The sequence below is a fragment of the Triplophysa rosa genome, unplaced genomic scaffold (assembly GCF_024868665.1).
Source record: "Triplophysa rosa unplaced genomic scaffold, Trosa_1v2 scaffold319_ERROPOS146445+, whole genome shotgun sequence".
Lineage (NCBI taxonomy): Eukaryota > Metazoa > Chordata > Actinopteri > Cypriniformes > Nemacheilidae > Triplophysa > Triplophysa rosa.
Window position 1 is genome coordinate 115052 of NW_026634334.1, and position 10017 is coordinate 125068.

Sequence of the window (10017 nt, forward strand, 5' to 3'; positions counted from 1 at the left end):
AATGCAGCGGAAGCCAGTCCTGAGAGCTGTATGGAAAAATAGATAACTGTATTTCAAGGAAATGTTTGCTGTGCTAACAAGCAGTAACAGTTTTTGGCACGGGCGAACCGGGCAGCCGCCTGGGGCGGCATTTTTTCATGATACATGGGGGGCGGCACGAGCAGATAAAAAATAATAATAATCCTCTGCGCCGCCACCGCGAACCGGTTTTCTATTATCTATCTTTTCACTGTGTGGGGAATTGGCAAATTGGCGCCCCTGCTTTCTGAGAAGGTGCCGTTCACAGAAGCTGTGTGAAATGGCTAATAAAAATAGGTAATACAAAACGATTATATGGTCGCCATTAGAGTGTTTTCACGATGTGTCATCAATCAATACTGCTGACTCGTGAGTGAAGTTCAGAGTAGAAAATAATTAATTATACTGCACGTGATGTTACAGCACATCGCTATAGCGATTCTGGAGTGTGATCGACTTTCATTAAAGAGCTTTATTTTCACAGTTATTTGTAAAGAAGAAGAATTTTTTCTCCAGCAAAATCTGCGATTTCCATTAGGTTCAATAGCAGTGCTTACTTTCAAAGCCTCCAACATGGCCAACTTCCGGATTGATGACGCGTCGTGAAAACACTCTATCGGTTTAGTCTTGACTTCTGGTTGTGTTGGGGGGATGGGAGATCTGTTGATTGTCGAGTGCCAAATAAACACAGAGATGGACAGGAAAAGGTCAAAGCCATCAGGTGCCCAATTTAGAAAAAAAGAAAAGAAGAAGAGGAGAAACGAGCAAAAGATAAAGGTATGCTATGTTCTCTCTGTATGATTATTACAGTATCCATGTCATGAATGAAGGGCTAGTGTTAATTGGTGGGAATAACTCTTAAGTTTGTTAGCCTTTTTGCTATGCTTGCTATACTTATACAACAATAATTCGGTTTTAACTCAACAAACACGAGATGTAATTTCACCATAATATTGTGCTTTGCAACAAAACTGTTGCAAGTTAAGTTATTATTTATTTCCATCAGTTGGGTTAACATTAGGCCCTGTAATTAGCCAACAGAATTTTCAAATCTGTGTAATTATAATTTAAATCGGACTACTTTTCAAATTGTATTTCATAAACCAACATCTCAGATGTTATGTCAAAACGTTATGGGGTTTCAAACCAAAAAATGACTTTGTAACAGAACAGGGCATTGATTTCATACATGTCCACTGTAGAGGACATCATGACTTAAATGATGTTTATCAGGCATTTTGGGAGACACAACAAGTGAATATGGAAATAAATTATACATCAATATTCCTATTAAATATTATATATTATTATTAAAATGTTGCCAATTATTACTCTTATTTTTTCATTAAATGTTGCTCCAAGAACACATTAATATGCAAATTAGATAGATTCTGATAGACAGATTGAGTTGTTATGATTGACATCAGATTGAGTGTTTCCTGTTTGCAATTGCAATAGTTAAGACATATTTTTGTGGTATTTTTTGGGGGGGCGCTCGAAGGGGGTCTCGCCCAGGGTGTAATTCAATGTAGAACCGCCACTGCTAACAAGATCTACAAGATTGAGAGGCAACATTTCAAAATTCTAGTTCGGACTTTGATTCAAACCATTCACACGTTTCAGGGGGAAATCAGGCAAAATCTGTTTTTTACATATCCTTTTACATACTTAAATATTGCTTGCTTTTAGTCTGAATAGCATAGTTTTGGAAACAAAAAAGTCCACATAACTCAAGACACACCCATATTCAATATAAGGGCTGAAGTGTACACAAAACCCAAGCATTATTATGAATTAAACATAAAATTAGTTGTAAATAAATAATGGTCATCTTTAATTTATTGTATTGAGTCTTGCCATTGCATGGATATGTATGAGTCAAAGATATTGTAAGATTAAATATTCAGAGACAAATGCCTGGCCATTCTCCTCTTTTCCCATTTTTATGTGGACTTACGCAAATGGCAAAACAAAATATTCCCTACTGCCACAGGGAGCTGCTTGAGTTCATGGTGAGTTGGACAATTTCTCTAGCTATTCATCCAAGAAATGTTTAATACAGATGATTGCATGCATGATCCATGCCAAGAAAATCTAAATATGAAAGGGTTCTGGGCAGTGATCTGTGTGTTCTTGCCTTCTTGGCCTAGTAATGAGATCATGTGGACACACACAAGTGCTCTTACTTAGAAATGCACGCGCATAAGCAGACACTGTGCATATAGTCGATGCACTTACAATTACATACATTTGCTTAGAACATTAATGATCGTTATGTGATTCCAGAGAGTATAATCACATGCAGGATTCACGCATTCTGATCTGAAACATATTTTTCTGTTTGCAAAAAAATCTATATAATTTGAGTAAACATATCTGTGCTATTTTGGGAATATTAGAAAGGCTGCTAAGAGTACACAAAACAAAAATACAACACAGCTAGGTCCTGCTGTTCAAAAAATACCATGCCATATCATGTTTGTTATTAATGTCACCTAATTCGTTCTGATATCAAACACAATGTGACATGTTGTACTTCCTACCCATCACTAGGGGATGCTCTTGTATCTAAAGAAAAAAAAGAATACCTAACCCAAACGGTGCCAATAGTATATAAAATCCAAGATGAGTGGATTCTGCATGGTATCCTCAACAATACTAAAAACTTTCAGTCCATATGCATTACCAAAATTGCTGCCATGGAAACCAAATGAACCTTCTCCTGACAATTAAACCTATTTATATGTAAAATAATTAAAATAAATATAGCTATGCTTTTATTTTTATTGAACGCTTTAATTGACAATGCAATATGCTTATTAAATCATCAAAGGCATTACTGATATAGTCAGAAACCGACTTGAAAGATGCCATGAAGGATATGTGAATAGATATACAGCATATACATATAAAGGTTAATGTAATAGCTCTCTATCTTACACACACACTTTCATCAGGACAGCGTGATACACTTACCATATTAACTTCTGAGACCATGTCTATGCTGGCTATGTCTATATTCATCCCCACTCCAACTGGGGGACCTAAAACCAAACCAAATTAACGTTAACGTTGTCATAGATGTAGTTAATGTGGCAAAAATAGATGAACACAGTTGCACATTATTAACCCAACGTCAGCCTTATAACATCTAAGGAAAGGTGAAAAGTAATATCACATACAGCTGTACCATAATAAACGTATGTACAAGACACGATGTTTCATCATGATCATTCGTACTGAAAATTAAAATTACATTAGAATTGGTAGCCATTGACGGATATTCCAACTGATTAGTTGGAATAAACCAGACGGAATTCCGCATCATTACACATAGATAAAACACGCAAATAAAACTGGTGTTTTTTAATTCAGTCGTCAACTTTGCGAAGCTGTTCTTTATAATCACGTTGTGCCGTTTCGTCGATTCTGTCTAAGCAAGTGAAACGAAGTCAATAATCTCCAAATACAATGCGTAATGGTGCATATTTCCGCGTTAGCATGTGCTCGCTGAGGATCGTACTGTATGAAAGTAAAAAGATTATGTTAAAAGGCTGACATGATACACCTTATTCAAACTCGGAATATTTGTCCTGCTTTTACCTCCAAAATCTGGCCTCAGGCGAATGTCATATCCTTTTAATAGTCTATCGACAGTTTCTTTCACAAGTGACATATTGCTTGGATCATTAACGCTGCAAACAGGGAATATACAGCGTTAGATTCAGATGTACCCATAAAGATCAGTTTAGTTGTGTGTGGAGTACAGACAGCCATATGAAGTGAGGAGAGATGTGGGTTAGACTTACCTCTGCGCACACACCACGGCCACTAACACGGGAAACGTCCAGACACGAATAAAGCTCATTTTTATTATTCTATAGATCGTCATACTTTTATATGTTTTCTGGTTTCCGTCAAGACGGGGAAGATCCAACTTAGAGTGCGCTGTGCAGTAATTCCAGAGTGGTGCGCATGCGCACATATTCCAGCGCAGCATCCAGGAGCGGTGTGGTGCTGATGCTGCTGGAAGAGCACTTCCCTAGGCAGAGCCCGGGAAATATTAAAGGGAAATCTAAGAAACACCAGGAAGCGACCAAGGAAACTTACACTTTTACACTAGAATGCAGGTGGATCATACAGAAAGGAATCCCTTTTCTTGTTAAGGGGTCTTTATAAATCTACTTCAAGTCTCAAGTCAAGTCTACTTAATTTATAGAGCCCTTTCCACTACAAAGTAGACCAAAGGACTGTACAACCACAACAAAATAAGAAAATAACTACAAGATCAAACATAACAGAAAACAAGAAATATTAAAACAATTCATCTTACAAAAATCAACAATTAAAAGCAATAGAAAACAAGTATGTTTTCACACGTGATTTAAAAACATCAACTGAGGGTGCGGATCTGATGTCAGGTGGAAGGGTATTCCATAGTCTTGGGCCGGCGACAGAAAATACGCGATCCCCTTTGGTTTTCAGGCGAGCTTTCGGAAATGAAAGCAACAAGCAATTAAATGATCTTTGAGGTCTACCCGAGTTCATGTGAATCAAGTCCATAATATATCCTGGGGCCTTATCATGGACAGCTTTAATAACGTACAGCAACACCTTGTACTGAATCCGATATTTAACCGGAAGCCAACTTCAATGTATTTTGACTTAAATCACAAAGTAAAAAAAAGTTTTTTTCCTTATACAAAGTAGACGAGGTACTGCGGACCCGTCTGGTCACCAGTCGGAGAAAAAAAACAAGAGCCGCAAATCCGTCGCCACAGATTTGTAATTCGTTCCCTCAGTTTAAAAATCCGTACTCGCAGATTCTAAAACTGTTCCCACAGTTTACAAAACCGAGCTCTCGGATTAATAAACTGTAACCACGAGTTTCCAATCCGTGCTCTCGGTTTTTAAAACCGTCCCCTCCGTTTTTTAAATCTGTACCCACAAATTCATAATCTGTGCCCACTTTCGCAATCCGTTCGCACAGTTTTTCAAACTGTAGCCTACTCGCGGAATTGAAGCCTCTGTCGGTCAACAGAACAAGCTCCTAGAGGAACATTAACGAAATGAAAGAGGCGTTACAGCGCCGCCCACATGTACGAATGCCATATTGGTCCGTGTACGTTTTATTCATTTGATATCTTATTCGAAATCAAATAACGAGAAATTGTAAAATGACTAGTTTCTCGTTTTTTCGTTTAGTTCACCAAACAGAAATTTTGTTTTTGGCCCGATATTTTATTTTTCGTTTGCCGTTTAAAAAACGGATTTTGCCTCACTATGGCATTCGTACATGTGGGCGGTGCTGTAACGCCTCTTTCACCCGATTGGTCAAATAGCTCACCATTCTGTATGGACTTAATTCTGCAGCGGGGTCACGTTACCTGTGGAGTGACAACCTGCTACCATGTCTCAGCCATCTAGCGGTGGAGTGGGTAATTGCATTTCATAAATAAACAGCCCATCCCATTTAGGGCTAAATCGTGACTACAGATCGCCAATGTAATGAAATGACAACATCTTGTTGATATTTCTATATTGACAAAATATAAAACATATATAACAAATGAATAAAATATATTTTCACCACGAAAACTCAATGAACAAATTAAATGTTGTTTTGATGCGCGTGCATCTTATAAAATTCTCCCGTTGCTTCCATGCACGCAAGGCAACAGACTCGCAAACAGTGTTGGCTATAACTAGTTACTAAGTAATTAGTTACTGTAATTTAATTACTTTTCCCTTGAAAAAGTAAAGTAAGGGATTACTCTTATTTTTTCTGTAATTTAATTACAGTTACTTTTGATGTAATTAAACTAAATACTTTGTGTAATGTGTGTGTGCAATAGTGGAATTGACATCAAAATTCAAAGTCTTACTTTAAAATCCTTGCTTTAATGTATAATTCTCACATTTGTAATACTTTGGTCAGTTAATATTATTTATTTTAATTAATTAAATAAGCCGTTTCATGTCTATCCTTCAAACACTTAACTAATCAAGGTTGATGTAGGATATAGAAAGTAATTAGTAATAAGTAACTAAATACTTTTTGGAGAGAGTATTTTGTACAGTAATCTAATTACACTATTGAATATGTAATTAGTAACTAGTAATTCATTACTTTTTCAGAGTAACTTGCCCAACACTGCTCGCAAAGCGTTTTACGGCCCACCAATACAATTCAGATTATGTACTGTATATTTTTAAACCAGAGCATAATAACCCATAAATACTTTGTCTGCATAGTCTAAAAGAATATGACACGCAAATGTTAATGTATTATTTGTCATGAACTATCATGATTAATATCAAGAGCAATAATAACATTGTTTAAATCTTGCAGTGCCTGTTGTTTATATGACATGTGATGTACTCCTCTAACTCAACTCGACATGATCATCAGCCTTAAACTTTGTTTTTGTCTTTTTTTCATTTATATTTATTGTATACTCTTTAAATTACATTAATCTATCACATTATATAGTATTGGTGTAAATATGGCATATTTGAGCAGCATTAAACAGGAATAAACCATGTCATGCTGCTGCAGTTTTATGATGGCTTTTGTTGATAACATTTTTATGTTTTCTTGTTGGTTGAAACAACGGAATAAGTATAAATTGTTGAAATAAAAGACAGTGCACAATGACAATAATTATAAAATTGCCTCGGAAACAGCCGATCCTTAAACAAACATTTATTTATTAGCACCAAAGCAATACTATAGCCTAGTATAAAATCCTTTTTTTACTTCATTACTTTTTTTCACTCAAGGAAAAAGAGTGCGTACGCACAGTCAAGAGCATCCTTACACATCCGTGCATATTTACGCCAATATATTTTTTTAATAAATCCGGATACGTGCGTGGAAAACAGCGTACGCACATTTCTATGCCCATTTTGTGCTTACGCCTCGTTTATACACTGTAAAAATTGAACAGTTGGATCAACTTAAAAAAATGAGTACAAATGGCAAAACCTAAAAATGTAAAGTTGGTTCAATTTAAATTTCACAGCTGACAAAAGTGTAAAAAATGATCAGTTGGATCAACTTAAAAAATGACTTCAATTGGTAACACTTAGAAAAATTAAGTTGATCCAACTTCAATTCCCTTATCTACGAAAAGTTACCATCATGGTGATCAGTGTTTCCTTGAGTTGAGCTCTTGACCCTTGATTTTCATTTATGAATTTGTTTGCCACTGTGTGTTTAAAGTACTTTAAAAACACACCGATTTTGAAGTATATTTGTTATGGCAATGCAAATGAGGATTTTATTGACTAATGTTGGTTGTTAAAATGTACATCATTCAGTAGTTTGATTCACTGATCTCATCTAGATCGCATGTTGTGCTGCTGAAAGAACACTACAGTGGAAATGGATTTGCTTGCATTTTGACGTATAAAATGATTCGTGAAAACTGGATGCACATTTAATCTTAAATTTCTGAAGAGTTTAGATTCACACAGACATCAAGAATCAGTGTATGAATCTCAACCATGGTGACAATCAATAAACGAAAGCTTCATGCTGCAATGCATGCTGGGTAACATCATAGTACAAAACTCATTCATGATTCCCAGCATGCATTTCAGTTGATCTGTTTATCTGAATTAGTTTGATGATTGTCACCATGGTTAAGATTCATACACCGATTCCTGATGTCTGTGTGCATCTTAACTCCTCTAAAATTTATTTTCGATTAAATTTGCGTCCAGTTTTCACGAATCATTTTAAACATCAAAATGCATAATTCCCTTCCACTATAATGTTCTTTTAGCAACACAGCATGCAATCTAGATGAGATCAGTGAATCAAACTACAGGATGATAAGTATTTTAACAACAATAACAATAAAATTCTGATTTGCATTGCCATAACAATATACTTCAAAAACACACAGATTTTAAAGTAACAAATGAGCTTTAAACACACAGTGGCAAACAAATTTGAATGTGAAAGTCAGGGGTCAAGAGCTCAACTCAAGGAAACACTGATCACCATGATGGTGACTTTTCGTAGATAAGGAAGTTTAAGTTGGACCAACTTAATTTTTTTTAAGTCTTACCAATTGAAGTCATTTTTTAAGTTGATCCAACTGATCATTTTTTACACTTTTGTCAGCTGTGAAATTTAAATTGAACCAACTTTACATTTTTAGGTTTTACCATTTGGAATATATTTTTTAAGTTGATCCAACTCATAATCTTTTACAGTTTTTTTACCTGGGAAATTTAAATTGGTCCAACTTAACATTTTTAGGTTTTACCATTTGTACTCATTTTTTTAAGTTGATCCAACTGTTCAATTTTTACAGTGTACATCAAGCCCCCTGTTGTTCCATTAATTAGTTTTTTTTCTTCCCTGGTGGCACGGGCATATTCCAAGATGACAATGCTAGGATTCATCGGGCTCAAATTGTGAAAGAGTGGTTCACGGAGCACGAGACATCATTTTCACACATGGATTGGCCACCACAGAGTCCACACCTTAACGGTACCCCATTGAGAATCTTTGGGATGTGCTGGAAAAGACTTTGCGCAGCGGTCTGACTCTCCCATCATCAATACAAGATCTTGGCGAAAAATTAATGCAACTCTGGACGGGAATAAATGGACATTCTGGACATTGCAGAACCTTATTGAAACGATGCCACAGCGAATGCGTGCCGTAATCAAAGCTAAAGGCGGTCGAAATATCGAAATATTGGAGTGTGTGACTTTTTTGTACGGGCAGATTAAAGGACCACACATAAACACTTTATATGATATATGTGATATGATATTTTTATATCAACATCATGGCGTTTACAATGTTTTTGTTGAGAAAAACAAGCACATCTAAATGTTCGGGTGAAAGTCGAGTCTGTTAACAGTAGCCTAGGTGTCGACATAGCTTACACGCAGGTAAAGCCGTGTTTTAAATGTTTAAGCGATCAAGCTTTGAAGCACTTTGTATTAATTAATTTTAAAGTAATTTCAAAATTTAAAACTGCGTTTAGCCGCAGACAATGTTATTCTCGTATTTTTTTAGAATAATTGACGAACATAAATTACTCGCTTGTTTTTATAGCCACTTTATTTATCATCACAATACGGACCACTTACGGCATTGTTCCTGCCTTTTGTTCACACAGGGCGCTTTCTGATGCAGGCAACGTCATTAATACTACTACTACTAATAATAGGACCTTTCTTGATCAATCCCACTGAAAGCACTCTCTAGCAATTTTACAGCAATTTTCTGGGATCAACGTCTGTGAAAGGGGTGTTAGATGTGGAAGTTATACTATACAGCACACTGCGTGGCGTACATTGCAACACATATTTCTGCTTAAATATCACGCACAGTTCACAGCAAGCAGTGGTTCGCGTTGCGACAATAACTTGTATTAAACTGAAGGACTGGCGGTGCCTCTTATTCTGCCGGGCAGAATTAAGTCCGTACAGAATGGTGAGCGATTTGACCAATCGGGTGAAAGAGGCGTTACAGCGCCACCCACATGTACGAATGCCATATTGAGACCAAAATCCGTTTTTTAAACGGCAAACGAAAAATAAAATATCGGAAAATAACGAAATTTCCGTTTTTAACTATTGCTTTTAGTTTTGATTTTACAAAAAAAAAAACGTAAAGTTTATTGTGGTCTTTTAAATACATATAAACAGTACAATCTATAATATTATGATTTATTATGAGCATATATTGTTCTGTGGCAGATCTCTGTTCAGTGTTTGATATAGTGTTTGTCACTAGTTTGCTTTGCTGTGAGCACTGTCAATATGTTTGTGAATATGTAACTGAATATGGGCCAAAAAAGTCACAGTTCACTACAACTTTATATTGTATGAGCTATATTGATTTATGTCTGGTCTTCTTGCTCTATCTACCAATTTAGAGTTTTAGATCACTGACTGATAGCTATCATTATTTACTTAAATGCCTTGAAACAACAGCATCCAATCTCGTCTGTCACATGTTTTGGTTTG

General features: G+C 36.0%; 1 protein-coding gene across 1 annotated transcript; it reads right to left on the bottom strand.

The window, feature by feature from the left end:
- Positions 1 to 1541: 1541 nt before the first annotated feature.
- gabrb2b (gamma-aminobutyric acid type A receptor subunit beta2b) lies at positions 1542 to 4031 on the bottom strand. Its single transcript, XM_057327915.1, has 4 exons — positions 3828 to 4031; positions 3622 to 3713; positions 2995 to 3062; positions 1542 to 1571 (listed from the first exon to the last, which is right to left on the bottom strand). The coding sequence occupies exons 1-4, from the start codon at positions 4016 to 4018 to the stop codon at positions 1542 to 1544; spliced, it is 381 nt and encodes a 126-aa protein (XP_057183898.1). The 5' UTR covers positions 4019 to 4031.
- Between the last annotated feature and the right edge of the window lie 5986 nt (positions 4032 to 10017).

Bases quoted from the DNA above. Each gene is read 5' to 3' on its own strand.
- gabrb2b (XM_057327915.1), bottom strand. From the start codon at position 4,018: ATGCTGCGCTGGAATATGTGCGCATGCGCACCACTCTGGAATTACTGC. The intron at 3,063-3,621 runs GTAAAAGCAGGA...GTTTGGTTTTAG, and splicing joins CCTGAGGCCAGATTTTGGAG to GTCCCCCAGTTGGAGTGGGG. The intron at 1,572-2,994 runs GTAAGTGTATCA...TCAATCTTGTAG, and splicing joins TGGTCTCAGAAGTTAATATG to ATCTTGTTAGCAGTGGCGGT.